We start from the raw sequence: 21,242 nt of genomic DNA, 5'->3' as shown, positions 1-21,242 counted from the left end.
CAACATCTTTCAATTCTTTTGAACTCAAAATTTTCAAATTTAACATATATCATAAGTGTATGAATGATTTTTTTCATTGCAATTCAAAATGAGATTCTAAGAAAAACTGCTTATTCAGTTATCAGTTATAACTGACTAAGCAGTTAAAAGATAGATAGATACCAGATAACTGAATAAGCAGTTAAAAACTGATAATTCTTTGTGAGTATAGGCAGAAACAGATACTCTTTTGGGCCTGAATGTCATATAATTTGGGAATTTTGTAATGAAAAACAAAGCAAAATTATGAACAAAAATTGGATGTCAAAGCAAATTTAGAATGAGAAAAATCAATCAAAGGAAATCACAACTAAAATATATGACAATTTAAAATTTGGAAAAAATTAAAAAAAATTTATTATTAACTGACAAACCATTCTGATATTTTTTGTTTTAAAATTTTAGTCGAATAGTCTTCAATGAATTCACAACAATCTTGTAATATATCTGAGGCAAACTAACTTCATAAAGGAAAGAGGATAAGTTAGCTCACAGGTTGGGAAGTGGAAACTCCAAACAGGGAAAGGTTCTGGTGAGGGCCCCCACCATAACTATATCACCTCAAGGTAGTTGTAAATGGTGGAAGTATGTGGGATCAAGAAATCACATCTCAAAACAGGAAGCCAGAGAGGATGGGTCAGGCCAGATCTTTATAACAACCTCCTTGCAACAATTAAACAGGGTCCACAAGAAAGAACTCAATCCCTTCCAAGGGTATACATTCATTGACCCAAGGACCTCCCAAGGAGCCCGGCCTCTTCAAGTTCCCATCACCTCTCAATGTCACCACTCTTCTAATGACCAAGCTTCTCACATATTAACCTTTGGGGAAACATATGCAAACCATAGCAGGGTCAGTGAAGGCCCCACGTGCTGTGTTGCTGGCCTTACTTTGCAAATTACTGTCACATCTCTATTTATGAGATTTCCTTTGCTCCAGCCACACTGTTCCTGTCTGTTCCTTAAACATGCTGCACTCTTTCCCCCTTCGGGGTCTCCACACAATTGTTGTTCCCTCTGCCTACTCTGGGAGTGGATAATTGCTTTTGTTATTCAAGGGCAGCTCAAATTAAAAATGTCTTTACTAGCCACCATATATGTAAGGTTGGTTCTACCTTGTTGCCCAGCCCTTACATCTCACCTACCTCATCCTAGTTTGTTCTCTCTATAACAGTTAAGAAATGTTAAATTGTCTTTGTTTATCTTAGGGGGTATTTCCTCTAACAGGAAGATTCATAAACTCAGGGACAAGGATGAGATCATTATCTTATCTCCAGGACACAGCTCAGTGTTAGGCACCTAGTAAGGGCTCAAAAGTGTTTGTCAAATGCATGAATAAAAAGCAATGCCACTATCCCTCCTACCTGACCATGTTAGCTGAGCATAGTGAGTCATTTGCAAAGAGTACAGTATGGAGATGGGGACTAGGAGGTGGGCGGCAACTTTACGATGGAGAAAACTGTCCAACATTACCTGAACCATGTGAAGAAAGTTAACATTATCAGTGCTAAGTCATGTTGATATTATGTACCCTTGGTATGATGTGATGAGTGTCACTTCATCTCCTCCATCTTCTCCCTCTACACATTAGACAAATTCAAACTGAGGGACACTTTATAAAATACAAAATACCTGACCAGTACTCTATAAAATGTCAACATCATAAAAAATAAGGGAAGTCTGAGAAACTATCACCACACAGAGGGGGCTAAGGACCCATGACAACTAAATGTACAGTAGTAGCCTGGATGGGACCCTAAAGCAGAAAAATAAGCCAAATCAAAACTAATTCATCCAGAAGCTGGGTGTGGTGGCACATATCTGTAATCCTAGCCACTCCAAGGCTGAGGCAAAATATAAAAAAGTAAGGCCAGGTATGGTGGCACACACCTGTAATCCAGGATTTGGGAGGCAGGCAAGTTAGCAAGACTCTGTCTCAAAGTAAAGTAAAAAGGGTTACGGATGTAGCACAGTGGTAGAGAGCCCCTGGGTTCAATCCCCAGACTGAAAACAAGGTAAAAAAATAAAAATTTAAAAAGCCAGTTATCAGTAATGTATCCTTGTTGTGACAAATGTACTATAGTTATATAAGATGTTAAACATAGTGTAACATGGTTAGTTTTATTTCTAATATCTTTGCAACACTTCTATAAATCTAACACTATTCTAAAATTGAAAATTTATTTTAAACAGGAAGGAAAAATGAAGGACAGCATTTTCTGGACAGGGACTATATAAAGAATTTGTCACTGTAAATAGAAAAGCTATAGTATTTCTATTTTCCCCTAAATGTGTAGAAAACAAACAAACAACAACAAAACAGTGTGTGTTTTTTAAAACACATTTTCTAGTTGTTGATGGACCTTTATTTTCTTTCTTTATATGTGATGGTGAGAATCGAACTCAGTACCTCACACATGCTAGGCAAGCGCTCTACCACTGAGCCACAACCCCAGCCCTAGCGTATATTTTGATGATCTTTTTCTTGTAAGTAACATGAGCAATCTAAAACTGCCAGCTCAGAACACAAAATGTCAGTTGAGGTTCAACCGTAAAGAATTGTGCGGCGAACTTAAAAGATTTAATATGAAGGTATTTGAAAATTGATATACACACTCTGTGGCAAAGAAATTCAAGATGAAAAAAATTATCAATTATTATATCTGAGGCAAAAGAGAGGGTGTTTTGTATGGAATGGAGAGAGAGAGGTGTGTGTGGGGGGTAATTCACAGGGAAGAAATAAGAACTTTTCTCCATCAGAGTTAGGAACAGGTAAGTTCAAAGTTGCATCTCTGGAAGTCTTCTTGATCTCTCAGAGTGGATTAGCTCCCCTGACTCCACTTTCCCCATTATACTTTCCACGACTGTAATTTATTTACTGACTTGTAAATAGATTAGCCACCATCATCTTCCAATGAGGACTTGGTCTTTTACTCTTAAAGATGTAGTCTAAATGAGTGAAAGGGATTATGGTAATATGGCAACACTAACAGTCTCAGGTCACTAAAGTCACCAGTCTGGAATATCTGTTTGTTAAGGATCTGTTGAGATTTTATGTTGCAGAATTACTTTATGTCTTTCAAATAAAATAGGAATTAATGAAATTGATACTCAGAATATCTGCCTTTAGTACATAATATTTTAAGTGTAATGTACTAGTCGATTTTTCACAAAGATGGTATTGTTATACACAAGACAGTAAATAACCCAATAAATGATTATCCCACATAAAGATGTGTAAAATAGGGCCTAGATATTATTTCTCTAATTAATGTAAATCTAATCTTGGTCTTTGCCAAAAAAAAAAGTGCTCTTCATTAATTCTCAGATGAAACGTTTGGTTCAATCTCAGTAATCATTATAGAAAGACTTTAATATTCTTAAATATGGTACAATTAAAATCACAAACCCTACATAGATTTTTGTTTTTAATTTCACCTATTTTTCAGCAAATGTTTAATATTCCTTAGGACAAAGGGCTCTGAGCAAACAGTGACTGTTTCACTCCTAAGAGGCAGTATCTACCTATGAAGCCCAGGAGGGACGCACACAGCATAGCCTGAGTATTCCCTGTGTGCAGAGGGAAGAGCAACTCACCCACCCTCTGCTCTCACAGCAGGGGATGCCTGCCCCTTCTAGTGCAGACCTCCTAACTGTAAGCTGTGGGAGGCCTCCACTCAAGTTCAGAGAATTACTTAGAGACATTAAGAAGCATCTGCCTTGTCAAAACATTTGGAGAGAGGGCTGTAGATAAAGACATTGTCAAGCTGCTTCAGACAGGAGGCAAGCAGATGAACAGAACCATAACTCAGCATAAGTGATTCTTTCGCCATTCTCCCTTTCAACATGAGGGCAGCACAAGAAATTCCTCAAAGTCCATCCAAAGAAAGCACTTGAAGCAGTGCTTCTCCCTGCTTATTGTGCATGCTAGTCACGTGAGGATCTTGCTGGAATCTGGATTCTGATTTACTAGATATGGATTGAAGCCTGAGATTCTGCGTTTCCAATAAGCTTCCAAGTGATATTAGTGCTGCTTTCTCAAAATCAGACATTGATGAGCAGGAATCTAATGGAATCTGGGTAATTTTGTTTTGAAAGGAATTTGATAACTCAGATTAATTCTCTGAACATGTATTCAGGCTCTAACCAAAGGAACAACAAAGAAACAGCAGATCAGTAAAATAAATTAGACTGAGAATCTGCATTTAGTGCAAAGGAATGCAATAACAACTTAGAAAGCCTAGTAGGTAATTTTATTTAGCCATAGTTCGTTGCAATATACCATTAAGCAATGAAAACTATCTAGATAGTCACATATTTATCTCACTTTTCTCTCAAAGAAGGTACATATTTGTAAAACTGACCAAAGAGTTTTGTTCCCTAGGAAATCAACTTCTAAAAGAACAAAAATTAAAAAAAAAACAACTTTTTTTTTGCTATAATCTATATCAAAGTTTATTATATATAACAGATGAGATCTTTTCATTCTGGCTTTCACAGTATTTGAAAAGTAGAAGATTAAAAATTGCATTGCACCATGCCCTTGGTGACTACTGAAGGAACTAAATTGATTAAACTGTCACTCATCATTTACTGTGGTTAGTGCTTCATTAGGCACCGATAGGCACAATATATCTTAGTCAAATACTTCTGTGGAGTATTTAGTTCTCAAGGCATGAAAACAAAACCCTAGGTTGTGAGTAAAAGCCCCTCTTTAGAAGACATTTGCTGTAAAACAATGTACTTTTTACCTAAGGGGAAACTGAGAATTATTTTTCAAAGTATTAAACAAATTTATTTGTCCAAGAAGGTATATTTACAAATTAGCATATCAGCATAAAAATTAAAAGTAAAGTAGAAAGTAGAGCAGGCTAAGGTAGTTCAGAAAAGGTGAGTCCCAGGGGATCCTGCTGCTGACTTGGCCCCAGGCAGGTGACTGGAGTCCCCTCACCAGAGTCTACAACTGCAGTGAGACTAACAAGGAAGACCAAGAGGCCCAATTTTTGCGCATACATTTTAAGTACTGTGGATGTGTACTTTATTAGTTGTCTGTTTTAATCAAATGGCAAAGCTGTATTTTGCTTTCTGGTCCTATTATCTAAGCCAGAAACCCAGGAACCATCTGAAATCCTGCCTTTCCTTTACTATACATATTCAGTCAAGTTGTCACATCCTAAGCCTTCTGAAATATTCCTCCATTTTGATCTCCAGCTACTTTCCCCTCTTTTCCTTCCCCCCCCTCTCTAGTTGCTTTCCAAACCTTACATCTCTATCCACAAACATCACCTCTTTTCCCTCTTAGTGATACCCTCATCCATGGTAAGAACCACGTGCTCCTTCAACTCTAGCACTGTCTTTCTCAAGTCAGGCTGGGTAACCCACTGGTGGAGCCTCCTTTGGCACCCCATTTCTCTTTAACCATCTCCAAGGAGAAGTATCCTTACCTTCACCCAGAGCCACCACCATACCCTCTGCATAGTTGTGTCATCACTCACCACCCTGTTTCTCCCTCTGACCTTGATGTTTTCATCTTTGTAGCCACAGGACTTGACAGTGCCTGGTACAAAATGTTCAATGAATACCTTTAAAATGAGTGAATGAATGGATTTCATGAACTAGCGTGGGGAGTACATGCACGAGACAACAGTAGAGAAAGCTAATTGATTGAGACCTGATATTATCATATGAAATTAAACACTAAAAAGCCAAGTCATTAATTTTACCATATCTCAATTCTAATTCCATATATAAGACACTCCCTGAGGACCCAGTGGTCTCCATGGAAACCTCTGGTTCAGCGGTATGATTTACTTTAATGCCAAACTACAGAGACACAGGGCCTTAGAGAATGACTCAAACAGTGCTTTGGTTTTTACATGTTAGGAAGTGGTGACACGTGCTTACATGTCTTCACTTCTGTCCTAGAACCAGAAACTGTACGTCCTTGACTCCTAGGCCGGTGATCCCTTCCTTATGCTCTGCTGCCACCTCAATTAGAACAATTTGTCTTTCTTAGGTCAGCCAGGTCAGAATAAAGAAAAGAGGATATTAAGATGACAACTTTGTTTTCTCTCCAGGCATAGAAAGGCTAGCAAGGACAAAGAGAGAATGAAATCAAGAATTCAAAATTAAAGGTTTGAGTAAAGCACACAATAAAATCATGCTAGAAAATTGAAGTTTACCACTATTGTAAGCGTCCTGAAAATAAGATGGATGTTGATATTTAAAAATGTTGAAAAATTTCAAACAGATAATTATGGATAATGAAGTTCTATAGATAGATTCTTAACATAATAACCCCAGGTTATATAAATAGCTGGGAATACTCAGACTGGTAACGCCCAGATACTACTCATAATTAATTAAAAAATGAAAAGATGCCCTCACTGAGGACTACCATAAGGAAAAAAAATGGAAAATGCAAATACTGCTTTGAAGAGCAAAGGAATACTATTTTTTTTTGTCTTGCAGGACAATGAAAGAAGAGAAGTTATGATAAAGTCACTTAAAACACTTCTGATGATGGCACATCTCTAAGGAATGAACATAAATCAGAACAAGAAGAAACAAATTATTAAGCCTTGCACATCTTTAATTTCTGTTTATATGACAGCTGTTGCAGAATAAGGAGGTTGTATTTTAAGTCTTTTCTTGGAAAATGTATTAATCCTTGTATAACTGTATAGGGAATTAGGAAGAAAACTGTTCGCAGGTAATTATCTCAAAGATCAAAGCAAATGACAAATTCCAGCCATCTTTTCTGAGAAACTGTATCTGGCATATCATGAAGAGAAATCACTGCTAAAATCTTCATGTAAGTCATACTTCTACAAAGAGAACTCTGAACTTCAAGTATGTTAAATTCATCAGTTTAGTTCCAGTCATCAGATGGCATAGATGAATCCTGAAGGACTATGGAAAACAGTGTTGAAATGAGTGCTACTAAGACAGATGACAGATTGCCTAATACTCTATAGTAAAATATTTGACAGTCAATCTTAGCATATTGGAGATCTGAAGGCAAAAATCTTTCCATTGTGAATCCTCATGGTCCATTTTTTGGTGAAAGCTGTGAACTTCATAGCATATTGTCATAGACTTGCTCTGGATTGTGTCTGTGCACACTGAGGCTGAACATAGACTGTAATGAAAGGCACCCCCTGGAGTTGTGCAGTGGATTAGTGTTAGGGGTTACTGCTTGAGAGCAGGGACTTAGTGCTTTTCACTCTTGACATTCCATAAAGATTTGTTGAATGAATGAATGAATGGAGAGACTCATATTGTAAACATGAGATCTTTGTAAGGCAGGGAGCTACCCTGGGATTCTAGAGGTGTTTTTATTTTACTTTATTGTATTTTCTTTTGCTCCTGTGCCACCACCAACCAGCCAGTGTTGGAAACATAACCTAGTACCTTCACACTTGGAGGGTGTAAAATGGCCATAAAACAACAGTAAAAGAAATTATAAATTGTTTTCACAGAGTTCCAAAACATTTTCTAAGTTAAACAAGCTAGGATTAAACATGACAAACAGATTGAAGTTTACATAGTAGCTATAATAAAGTTTTTTAATCTGTTGAGTTTCCATTACACTATGAATATATTAAATTTTTAAAAGCAAATATGGTAAAAACTAGCAATAAAAGAGGAAACATTTGAATTATCCAGCAGAATGAATGATAAAAGCCTTGCTAAACTCTACAGAAAATGCAATTAGATAAACATCTCACTCATGGCATCTATTGTCTCAAAAGAAACACAGAGAAACGTGAAATGCCAGAGCAAAGGATGAACTCCTTGCATGTGAACAGGAAAACATAAACCTCCTCAGATTCAGTCATTAATAATTAATCAGTGCCTGACACATTCCGTGAGTATGTTTTGTGTATTTTTTAAATGAAATTAGGAAGCTGATTTGGGGCCACTGATGGGCTCTTTTCCTTTTGTTTAATGGCATCTTTACCAATAGGGGTTTGAGGATACTACATTTAAAGAGTAAATTGAAAAACACAAAAAAACACAATTACCTATGCGTTTACATAATATAGCATCTAAAATCAAGATAGCATTTAGTACCTCTAAGGTATATTTATTCTTTCAGCATAATACCTAGAAATAAAAAATTATTCTTACCTAAATTATGCCCCAGACAATTCAGTGTCCTCAGCAATTAATTCACAAATGTCACACAGAAGCTCCACTTTCATCCTTCAATGGGCAGCATGAAGTGGTCCATCTAGTCTCTTTACTCCCTATTGTCCTGTGATGTTTACAGAGGCTCCTACTTTCTACTTTCTGTCCAATTCCATTTCCATTCAACCATGTCATTCCTGTACATATAAGCAGTCTATCTCTTCACCTGGACTGGATTAGAAATTCTCAATTGGCTGAAACACTTACTGAAACAGTTTCAAATTATTTTTCCTTGTTTGAATAGCAAGCATATATTGGATTTATATATTATAACTATGGATCCAAAGGACTACTTTCCACAACCCATTTTTTAAATCCATGGAAAATTTTTTATCATTTTAAGAACTATGGCTTCATATTTTATTCCCTTTCATCACTAGCTCATCAGTTAGCACATGACCTTCTTTTCAACTTTGCTTTCTATTAAAGTTCTGATTTCACTAACAGTTATATGATAAGGATAAAAAACTTTTTATTTTAATATTTTTGGCTATAAATGGACACAATAGCTTTATTCTTATTATTTATTTTTATGTAATGGTGCTGGATTGAACCCATTACAGTGCCTCATACATGCTAGGAGAGCACTCTACCACTGAGCCATAACCCCAGCCCAGGATTATAAACTTCTATCACCACACTACTAACAAGCTGCCAGCCATAAGGTTTCGATCTATATACTGTTTGATTGGCACCAACCCATTGTAACCAGGAATTCAAATCCACAGAGCAAGGACTCTCATAGCCAACTGGTAATATCTGAAGCCATGAATATTAAATTGACAACAGATCAGGACATACAGTAAAATATTCATATACTCCTCTTTTTTTCCTCCAAAGACACTGAAGTGTCAGTTAAGGAACAAAATTTTAAACAAGGGTAAAAGAAATTTGTGAGGAGGCACAAGTGTATGAGAGAGAACCTGTTTTCAGAAGATGCAGATGAATCCCCACATACAGCTGCAACTTTCAGAGGTAGTCAGTATTTAACAAAGCAACTCAGAAAGGCTAAGCACACAGACTGTAAAAACTGTGAAGATGAGTCTAAGCTGGAAACGGGTAGAGAACTGAATGTTTATACAAAGAGCAATCAACCAATAGATCCCCTCTAACCACATCCCACCTTACTCCCTATGCACACTAGCAGGGCATATGAAACTAAACCTGCAAGGCCTTAAACTGAAGATAAAAATTGCAGCAGAGAAAAGGCTTATGTACTGAGGTGAAAAGAGGGCACCAAGTGAAAAATACGTCAAGTGGTGTGTGTGACCATCAACCTCCCTCTTCCACCATCATTTGAGGTTGTCAGCTGCCAGGAATCAGCACCTCAGGAAGAACAATGAGCAGGCCTTCAACATTGCCATCTGAAGACCTCCCACTGAGAAGTCCAGATCTTTCCATGAAGAGTATACAATGAACTGACCAGTGAACTGGCTTAGAGACTTGGGATGCATCATTTAAAAACATAAATGGACACCCAAGCACCTCATCCATTGCTATATTTGAAGAAAGCTATCAATCTAAACCAGAGAAAAAGGAAAGGAAACAGGCTCAATCCTGTGCACATGTGTACACACACACCACACACACACACACACACACACACACACACACACACTTTTTTGAGGTGCAAGGTTGGGAAGATAAGTTATAAAATAAGAGATAAAATTTAAAAAGAAAACCCCAGAGGATTAATATAGGAACTTCTGGAAAGTATAAAATTTTCTACATTCTGAAACACCTAAGTCTTCATATTGAAAGGAAAATACCCAGCACCAACACAAAAAGACCCTACCTACCAAGGCACAGCATCATGAAGTCTCGGAACACTGAGGACAGAGAAGAGCACAACACTCACCAGAGGGAAAGTGTGAGGGGGCCACAAGTGGGTGAGACTCAGAAGAGAATCAGACTTCCCCACAGCAATATGATAAAGCTCTGAAGAAATGAATTAGTACACTGAAAACTCTGAGGAAAAATTGGACTAACATTCATATTTACTATGCATTATCATTAATTATACACTTACCCAAACTTTTATCAGTCTTGTGTGTAGAATAAAGACATTTTGGGAAAACTAAGCAGGCCATCTCCCCAATGCAACCCTTCTTGGGAAACTAAAGGAAGAAGACACGTAACCCAGGGTATAAGAAATCTATAACCAGCAGAATTCCAGAAGGCAAAGGACTCCATCCCAGAAGTGACTATTGGGAGAGATGTATCAGGAAACCCATCAAACACACTGAAATACTCAGGGGCTGCAATAGTAGGAAGGTTTACAACTAACAAGTTCTACTCCCCCTAGAACTAAAGCTTCCGTGTTTTGAGAGGCCAGCGATGGCTAGAGCCATGGAAGAGGGACTTTTCCACAGAAGTTGTAGTCAGCTATTTCCAGATATGTGGCATTTTTAAAGCAAAGAAGAATCAGGGAAGAACATCCAGTCTCCTTTTCCTCCTACCTGCTTTTTGCCTTAATCCAACTGGAACCCAGTAGCCAAGGCTACTGGGGATGTAGTCTGTCAGAATCATCTATCCAGGAAACAGGATGGCACAAAAGAGCTTAGAAAGGGATTCTCCCACCATGGGAGGGCCAGGGGAAGAAAGCGGCCTTCTGAGATGACAGATATTCTAACTGTGCTAAGGCAAGAAATCAGAGGGTTGAGAGATGAAAATGTCAAGAAAAAAAAAGGCTAAGGGAGGAGATGTCAAGAAATTAAATAGGTATGATAGATTTTTTGGTGTGTTTGAACAGTAGGAAAATATTTTTCTCATAACTGACAAATATTTTACAACTGTAAATAACTAGCAATAGGAACAAAGACAATTTAACAAAAAATCACAGGCGATTATTAAGTCCAAGAAAAGCAAAAGACTATACAGGGAAGAGTACATAATCATGAATACTACTTGACTTGACTATAAGTAATATATGATACAGATTGTATATAGGGAGAACGAGAAGAAGATGGAGTGGGAATGGTTGGTGAAGAAAGTTAAGCCCTCATCTACCCTGATACCTATTCAGTAGACAATGTCTAAAACAGTGTATCAATGAACATCAACATAAACAATTATTTAAGACATCTGAAGTGCACACTCTTGTTAAGAGTTTAAAGTACCTAGCAGCCCCTGGGAACTAAAGACAGGCATGGCTGAGGTAGGAGATCACTGTCCCTGCTATTGTATGTCCTGGCAGTTGTTAGTTGCTGGCTATACCTAGAATAGGGTTTTATTGTCACAGTTTTGTGATTTGCAAACTGAAGATATGGGAATTGATGGGATTTTGTCAATTAAGGTAGCAATGAAGACAAGAAGGGTCAGAGAGAACTTAACTTGGGTTTTCAGTGATTTTCTGCATTGCCTTCTCTTTACATGAAGAGCACAGTTAGTTGCACGTTCAAAAAATTAAATAACTTAAACATTAAAGAGACTAGCATACATCCAATGTTCTCTAAACTTTGGGCACTGTTTTATATATTTCTAAATTGAAACACACACACACACACACACACACACACACACACACACACAGACTTTCATTTTTCCTAAAACAAAAAACAAAAAACTTTCATATGTGACCATCTCTCGTTATTCTCACAAAAAAGTGAGACAGCTGAGTACATCAAAGGTTATAATAGTGTAATGAATCTTAGTCACTGTCTTTGGCTCTTTAAAAACCACTCCAAAACCAGTTTCTGGGTAGTCAGTTACTTTGTCAACCTTGATTTTAAAAGTGGAGGAGGGGAGGATTTAATTTAAAAAAATTTCAGTTGTGAGAACTATGTACATTGCCTCCTTTTATATATTATCATTCAACTAATTTGTCACTACATAGTAGCCAAATATAATATGCTGAATGATAACATAAATTCACTTTTTCTCTCATAAACAAATCCATACATTAATAAGCCACAGTGAGATATAAAATACACAGCCACAATAAAAATTTAACTGCCTCATTTCAACATTCCAAAGCCATCACTAAATTCAGCGCTTTGGGAGCCACTCTCTAATGACATAATGACAGGGTAATAGAGAACTGTAATTTACAGAGGTAATTCATTATTAGGCAATGTAACATAAATTTTCTGTAAGGAATTTGACTGTGTAGTCAATAGTCCTTAGGTGTGGATTAAACACTCAAAATGCATTAAATCTCTTCTGACCAGTAGTATTTAGGAAAATCATTGCTATGAGAAGGTGAGGTCACAGTTAAAACCTTTTTCTATAATCCTGGCAGAATTATTATTAACTCTCAAAGGTGTCAGTGTACAGTGATAAACTATGTGGTAATACTAAATTTAAGAGACTTCAGTAGTGGCACCAGGCTTGGAGACCATGGCTACCACCATGAGCTCAGCTTTCAAACACTGGGATGCCTTTCTGACTTGTCCCCAGTTCTTCTGTTATGTTCCACCACATTGTCAGTAACTACACCAACAGGTCACTTGGATTGTGCATTTCCTGAGTAGCCCTCAAGCGCTCCTAAAGAGCTGCTATATCTAACAATGATTAATTCATGTCCTCTTTGGTCTTATGGCCTGATTAATTAGAAAATATGCAAATAGGGTTGACAGATGACTTTACTTAGCTCATGAACTCAAATTTTCATTCTTACTGGATTCCTTTTAAAATGGACCCCCCTTCATTCTAGCAGATTTGTTAAAAATATTAATGCCTGGAATTTGGAAGAATGTATGCCAGCACAGATACTGGCACCATGAAAATTTATTCAATCCAGTTATTCTTGTCTTAGTTTATTTTAAAAAGCTGCTCCTTGAATAAATCGGTAAAGTAGAATCTATTAGAAGACTGATGTCAATAGACAATCCATAGACTGTTGGAAGAGGATTAAAGCCCCCCCACACACTATATTTAAATTATGCAAAGAACCTAACATGACAGTATAACTTGAATTATGAAATAGGAACTTTATTGTATTTGTGCTTTGGAATCACTTTAGTAGCAAAATAAAGAGCAATTTCTTATAAATCATTTTATGATATTATATAATAAGTTGTAAAGAGAAAAGGCTTTGTTTTTGGATGGGTTGGCCTTAAGTATGAGTGTTGCCCCTATTTACTAACTATGACCTTAACCATACCACTAAGTCTCTGTGGGTTTTGTTTCCTTTCAATGTATCATGGTACAATAGGTAGGTAATTAAAACGCATAACAGGGCTTAAAATAGAGTTTGTGTTCAATAAAAGTACCTTTTATTATTTATTATAATTATTATTCAAATTAAACCACAGAACCACATATAAAACAAATTTATTCTCAAGGTATGGGATGTAGCAAGGTTCATTTATGATTCTCTTAAATCATTAGCAAATAAACCTAAGTTGTAGGAGATTTATTTTATTACACAAATTTTCTTGGTTCAGAAGAGATCATTAATGATCATGGCAGAAATTTGTATATTACCAATATGTCTGGTGATTAGGCTTATTTAATAAAAAGCAGTACTAAATGGTTTCATAGTACTTAATAAACAGGCAATTTCTTTTCTGAAACATGTAAAATAAATTTTAATGCAGACTTTTTGCTATATATCAAGAGCAATATGGAAATTTTTTCCTAACCACCCAGCTGCTACAATGTTAAATAAATTAATTTTAATCTTAAATCAGAGATGTAATAGAGGAACGGGTTGATTTAATATGCAATCTCATTACATTTGACAGGCTTATTTATAAGTGATTTGCCTCACATTTTGACAAGCATAGTTAATATGTTAATTAGCTTTTAAAAAGATGATGAAAGGAAGAGACTGGCATGCTGTAATTCTTTGCACACTGTGTTGGGGAGCACTGTAGTTGATACCGCAGGGCCCCCCAAAAGCACTGTGATCTTGATGAGATAATCATTTATTAGTTACAGTAACTTAGTCACCCAATATTAAACATTAATCCCTTAAAATAAGCCCAAGCAACTTAATGCTTTAGGAAACAAATGCAGTTCTAAACATATTTATGAGCTTCCATAAAGAATGTAGAGTTTATTTGGAGCAATGATCTCAACATATAGAACAGAGCTCCCTGGCAAGGGAAGAACTACACAGATGAGCTGCTTTTCACCTCTGCACTTCTCTTAATGTGGTTTTCAGAACCTGGTAAGCCTTTTTGGTTTAGAAGCTTAGCAATGATTTCCTATGCTTTGACTTTCAAAGAGTTATAAAATCCAAGACTTAAGTTATAAAAGAAGCAGTGTTTAATTTGATTCCTCTACTACAATCAGGAGAAGGTATCAAAAAATCTTTCCTGAAAAGTTCTCCAATCACAGTGTACTCACTTACTTCCATGGGACTGGAGACCTAGAGGAGCGAATCATTACGGCGCCAGCTCCAATATCCATCGCTTGATGCCAACATCAATGCATATGTGTCTTCATTAATATTTTTATTGCCTGTGGCTATTTAAACAGGAAACTAGAAACTGTAACACTGTGTAGGGATCGTTAGTTTTTAGTTACTACTCTACTGCCCCAGGATGGTAAATGAACTGTAAAAGTAGCCTGAAACCACTGCCACCTGCCTCCCTGCTATTGTCCATGGGTTAATATTTGTACTGCTCTTTGGTGCAGCTGAGCCATGACTCAATTATAGTCCCATTTCTAGGTCTCTGAATATCCAGTGTTGGTGTTATTGATGATGCAAAATTAGTGCCCTGTGAGCTTCTCTCTAACTGGAAAAACATACATTTTTACCTGACTTAAAGCATAATAACAAAATGGCTTGGAATAAAGTCAGATTGAAAATGACAGGCATAGATAGCACAGACATAATTCAGATTTTAGGCTTGGAAGTGAAGCTACTTAAACCTAGCACATTTGCTATTTGTTCTTGGCAATGAATAATCTTGGCATGCAGACAAAAGGGCATTTGGGGGCCTCCTATTTGCCATCAGTTTCCCTCCCTTCTTCCTAAATACCAGTCGTCTTCTTACGCTTCATTATGTCTCTGTTCAAAGGAAATTGGCAGAATGTGCTCACGCTATCTTTGTAGAAAGAATGAACATGAAAACACACACACACACACACACACACACACACAGAAACACACACACATTTGAGGGGAAAGACAGACTAGAAAATAAATACGCCTGAAACAGACATATTAACAAGTCAGACTCTGTGTAATTCTTTAGATTTTAAAAAGCACTTCTAAAGGTTTGGGAGCAATTAGCCACTAGCATATTAAAACACAGCTTCTCCTGATTCTGAGGGCACAATCTTAAATAAACTGCCAAGGAACTAAGACAAGACTGGCTCCAAGCCACAAATATTTCCAAACTATGTTTCATTAGTGGAGTCCTTAACTGAACTCCTTTTTTTTTTTTTTTTGGTGGGGCTGGGAGCTACTAGGGATTGAACTCAGAGGCACGGAGCCACATCCCCAGCCCTATTTTGTATTTTATTTAGAGACAGGGTCTCACTGAGTTGCTTAGCATCTCGCTTCTGCTGAGGCTGGCTTTGAACTCATGATCCTCTTGCCTCAGCCTCCAGAGCCTCTGGGATTACAGGTGTGCGCCACCACACCTGGCTTAACTGAATTTATTGAAAGGCAATCCAGAATTTGCATGCTCAGAAAAATAGAGAAATCCAGGTGCTGTAGTACATGCCTGGAATCCCAGCAACTCAGGAAGCTAAGGCGGTGGCGGGGGTGGTCATAAGTTGAAGGACAGCCTGGGCAACTTAGGGAGACCCTGTCTCAAAATTAAAAACAAAACGGTGTTTGTAGTTTAGTGATAGGGTACCCTTGAGTTCAATCCCCAGTAGCAATAAAAATATTACAGACAAAAATTCTGTAACTAAAGAATATTATGTTATGATTATATGCTTAGCCAACTCTGAATCAAAGGCAGAAAGCAGAAAGGGAATGAGAAAGTAACTGATAGCCTGATGCATTAACCTTAATTTCCAATCTTTCCCCCCATTGCAACCAATGACCTAAATTATCTCTTTTACCAAAGGAGGATCTACCCATTCTTGGGGGGGGGGGAATTAATAGTGTAAACAACGGTTTAAATGGATTAGCACAGCCACTCAATGATAGATAGTCACCTTTATTTTCAGCATTTTAGAATATCATTAAATGGTATTGGATTTATTAGAGGTCATTATAAAATTTATGACAATGGATCTTAGGATGTCTGACGACCAAGTTTCTTTTACTGAAAGCTACAGATCTACACCCTACAAAAATAAATATCTCAATGTGTACACAAAATGTTGCATATATTTTCAGTGGCTTTAACAGATCGCCACATCCCCTTCCTGGCCATGGGGAGGGGCTGCTGGAAGGCAAAATCAGAAAATCTCTTCTGTGCCCTACATTACAAAGAACTTGACTGGTTTCTAACCATAAAATATTTGGATCAAACAGACCAGGGAAGAAGGCAGGTCTCATCACAGCCTAATTTACTGAAAAAGCCAAGATTACTGGGGACAGAGCAGTGAAGTGAATACTTAACAGCAAGACCACAATGCACCATGAAGTTTGACTGGGGTCCCGGACATGGTCACACAGCTGAATTCTATATTTGGGGGCACAGTCATAGGGGAAGGTCTGTGTGCTCTGTGAAAAGTCTCATATGAACACAACTATGAGTTAAGGAAAAGGGTGTTTCTATGAATAATAACCATGTGTGACAGTGAGCCTGTCTTGAGTGCTAAAAATAAGATTAATCCTTTATAATATGATTATAACATTTAAATCACACTTGAGTGCAATCTCAGAGTAGTTTACTATTTATAATAATTACGTATTAAATCTTGCCAGTCTTTGGACCTCATGAGATATATTTTTAAGCTCTGATGAGACACTGTATAAAACTGAGACTACCAAAATTAAACTTCAGATTTTTTAAACTAATAATTTTATTTCATTTTGGATAACTGGTATCAACAATTTTCAGGGCATATTTTGAGCAATTTGGTACCTAATACTTATGTTTAAAATTTCAGACTATGTGTCTGAGTTTTGTTGTGAATTTAAACATGTTCCCCACAACTTCCAAATAAATCTATTGCTGTTTGGAGATATATACTTCCTTGTCATAAAATAAAGGCACAATTAAGACCCTTAAGGAGAAAAATAACAATTAGAAAAATGTCTCTGCTTCTGTCCATCAAGAATCCATTACCAGACACCATCTGCAGGCAGACTCTGATTAGGGAACATTCCCAATCATGTTTTAAAAAATCTACTAGTACTTCCATGCACAGGGAACAATCCTGCACCATTAATCTTCATCCAAACTGTTAAGATGTTTGTCTAGGCTTGACCCAGACCAAGCAACACATAGGTTAGTAGAGTAAAGCTTCCATTTCTCACCACATGTCAAGGCAGGTGGAATACTCTGTGGAGCCCAGGAGGACATCTGGAGGTCTGTACCATAAGGTAACTACTTCATTGGAGTATGTGTGGCTGGGGACAGATTTTGCTCTTGCAAGACCTGTGGGTCAGATGAAACATAAACAAGTTAAATCGGCATTAATAGAACAAGGGCTTTAAATCTGAACATTCTTAATTTTAAAAGGCCAAACACACTATGGTAATTCAGAATCATGAATGCAATACCATGAGGAAAATATATTGTGATCTCTGTGTTTTGATACATGGTAATAATCATTAAAACATTCATATTTCCAAATAAAGCACTAATATCATGAATCAGTAAACAAATAATTAAGACTATCAGACTTAGCAGAAAAGCTTAGATATATCCTGGACTTTTCCATGTATGTTTTATAGAATTCTATTCTGAGAGTTATGAATCTGTGTTATAAGAGAGGATTCCTTTGAGAAAAAATGGAATTTAGGAAGATATACAATTTCACAATTGGAAGAGTTCTCAGGGCCCCTAAATTTTTTATATGTATTTGTGAATCTGCAGGAAAAGTGTATGATACTTTTTTCAAAGGGTTGTCCCAAAACTTTTTGTAGTTTCAGTCTTCTCTCAAATACTCACTAGTAGGGAAACTCATTTAAAAGTCAACAATTATAACAGAATCACCAAATAAACCTGGTACATATAGGTGATGAGAGAATATGTGATAAATTAAAATGTCTTCTAAAAATCTTTTAAAACTGGGGAAATGATCACATGTGAAGTGAAAATAGTATATGCAGCTTGACTTCATAACTGAAAATCCTTACACACAGAAAAAGAATGGCAGAAAATAGTGTGAATGTCTCCAGTGATTACTTCTAGAATATAGGATTTTTCTTTTCTAATTTTTTTTAGTTTTTTTTTCAAGTGTTGAGCAATAAATATATCATCCTTTTAAAAATCACAAAATCTTTTGATATTATTTTTTAGAAGGAAAAAAAACCGTGATAGATCTCTATTTGGTATGTTCACTGATAACAAATGCAACAGTTTGAATCTGGAGTGTTCTTCAAAGGCCCACATGCCAAAGGCTTGGTCATCAGCTTGTGGTACAATTGAGAGATGGTGGGACCTTTGGGATATGGCACCTAATAGAAGGCCCTGGTCACTGGTCCATGACCTTAATGGAATATTGGTATACCAGTCTCTTTCTTTCTCTCTTTGATTCTTTGCTGTCATGAGATGAGCAGCTTTCTCCACCACTAGCTCCCAGTCATGGTATTGTCCCTCACCAAAACCCCAAAACAATAAAGCCAACCTACCATAGATTGAAACTGTGAGCCAAAACAAACCTTTCTTCCTTTTAATTTGATTACCTCAGGTATTTTGTCACAGCAATGCAACACTTACTAATAAAATAAAAAGTAATATTTACTACTATGATGCTCAAGGCACACAAAACATTTTATAGTGAATACTCCTTTCCATATTCATTTTAATGTTCTGATTACTAAAATTTTTATGTAGTATTTAAGAACATGAGTTTTTCTGCTTATTAAATATAGAATTCCATTTTCTGTATTCCATGCAAAATTAAAATTTATAGGCCAGCAGGTAAGATAAAGAATTTTTCATAAAATCAACCAAGGTTTTAGTCACTCAATTTTTTTCTACAGTGAAATTTTTATAATAATGTGAAGGTATATTATAAATTGGTCAATGCTTAAAGCATTCCATATGAAAATATATATATTATACGCATGGTACTCAATTTTCCTGCACGTGAATAGAATAACTATTTCCAATAACATATTTACATAATAACCTCTTCTTTCCTCTGCAAGGTTTTGTCTAACCTCACTTCAGGCAAAACTAAGTAACAGAATAATCAGAATGGGAAAGTAGCACTAAAATTTGGTCATCTCATTAAAAGGTCTGGTTCCTCCAATGACTATGCTTTAATAAAGAGACCAAAGAGCTAAGTACAAGTCCTGAAATAGGTTCTGACTCATTCCATATGCTGTTGTCAAGTCAAATAGGATGGAAAAAAAATCAGGCTGGATTCCCTTGGTTTTCCTGAGGCCCTGTTGTCAAAAGCCAGGCCAGAGGGATAAAAGAATGAAAACCCATGAGATTTCTTTGACACTTCAGATGACCAGTCTGTTTATAGAAAAAATTGTGACATTCTCAACTGTAAAGAGAAAATTAGGCCTTAAGATAACCCAGAAATAGTATAAATCAACGTAATTACAAGTAATTTCCAGATCAAATATGAATCTATTAAATTGGTTAGATATTTGTGGAAAATATAAATGGAAAAAGATCTGAGTCTTCATAATTCTCTCCTCCTTCCCACATGCTGAGGTCAAATAACGCCCCATCTTCATTTAGATGGGCCATAAAACTTCACAAATGACAGTGAAAATGAGTTTTCAATATCTAACTTTTCAAATCGTTAAGACTGAGCTTCTTAAAATGGCTTTATGTAAGTGTGAACAAAATGAAGAATGCTATATACTTTAAGACAGTCTCCTGCATTGCTTGAAGAAAAACTCTTTCATCCTCTCCCTTTAATAGAGTTAGTCAATTAAAACAGTTTCTTGTGGAAAGTGTCCTGTATATTGATGAACAAAAGGTTTTCACCTGAAAGATGTTTCTGTCAGGTTAATAAGGTCAATAAACCCAAAGTATTTCAGGGAGGGAGTACATACTTAAAACAGCAGCTCAATCAAAAAAAAAAAAAAAGGAAATTAAAGAAAAACAGAAAGAATACCATGAAGTATGAATATACAACCGTATTCAACTGAATATTTTTGAAAAAAAAAATTGATAAAGCTAATACTATGTATTTATATAGTTCATGCATCAAAACACGCTTACTCATGCAAAATTTATTAAACTGCATCCTCCAGCTGAAGGAAAACGGTAGGACAGGATTAATTAGCACAGCATGTGTGAAAGCTCTTTCTCTGTTCCTTGTCAGTTGCTATGGTTACCCTACAGGAAGAGAGCTACACTACCTTTTAAAAAAGATGAAGTTCATGGGTTATTATCAAAACTTCTTATATAATGTTTAGTTTGAATTAAAAGTCAAAAAGCAAAGTAAACCGCTAACCGGTTATTTGCACTAGGTTATTTGCACATAGTTGTTTTGGCTGAGTCTGTGCAAATGAGGGGGAAGAGTTCCTATGGGTTCCTAAAATTGCTTACATAACAACTTAGTGTGACCAGCTCTGAGGTGTTGCCATGTCCACCTGATGAAAGACCCTACACCATTGGGGGAATATTGTTATTCAAGCCTTACTGCCAAGGATTCAAAGTTGGTCAGCTCTGATACCAGCATAGCAGAATCCTGGATGCACAGAGGAGTTACAGAAGCTTTATAGCTAACTGCTTACCAATGAAAGAATCATTTTCCATCTCTCTCTAAGATAGCCATCTTCTGGATATTGGTTCTACCATCTGGCAGGAACCAGAATGACTCACAGGACAGTGCGTCCAATGCTTGACTAAGCACATCAATCCTTCTATACCAAACAACGGAGACTCTCCAGACCTTATCTTAACAGCTCTCTCTGCTTGCATGAGACTCTGGACCACTTCCTTTCTTTCTTCATTTTGTTTTGTTGGTTCTTTTTAGTTATATGTGACATTAGAATCCATTTTGCTACAATT

General features: G+C 36.6%; 1 protein-coding gene across 1 annotated transcript in view; it reads right to left on the bottom strand.

Moving 5' to 3' along the window:
* Positions 1-21,242, bottom strand: part of Cdk14 (cyclin dependent kinase 14) — a 554,426-nt gene that overhangs the window by 201,572 nt on the left and 331,612 nt on the right. The window contains exon 9 of the mRNA XM_077796699.1: positions 17,570-17,690. Coding sequence (XP_077652825.1) covers positions 17,570-17,690 — 121 coding nt within the window. The remainder of the gene's footprint in view (positions 1-17,569; positions 17,691-21,242) is intronic.

This window comes from Urocitellus parryii, chromosome 3, assembly GCF_045843805.1.
Source record: "Urocitellus parryii isolate mUroPar1 chromosome 3, mUroPar1.hap1, whole genome shotgun sequence".
Lineage (NCBI taxonomy): Eukaryota > Metazoa > Chordata > Mammalia > Rodentia > Sciuridae > Urocitellus > Urocitellus parryii.
Note: the sequence above shows the minus strand (reverse complement) of the source record. Positions and strands in the feature narration are given on the sequence as shown.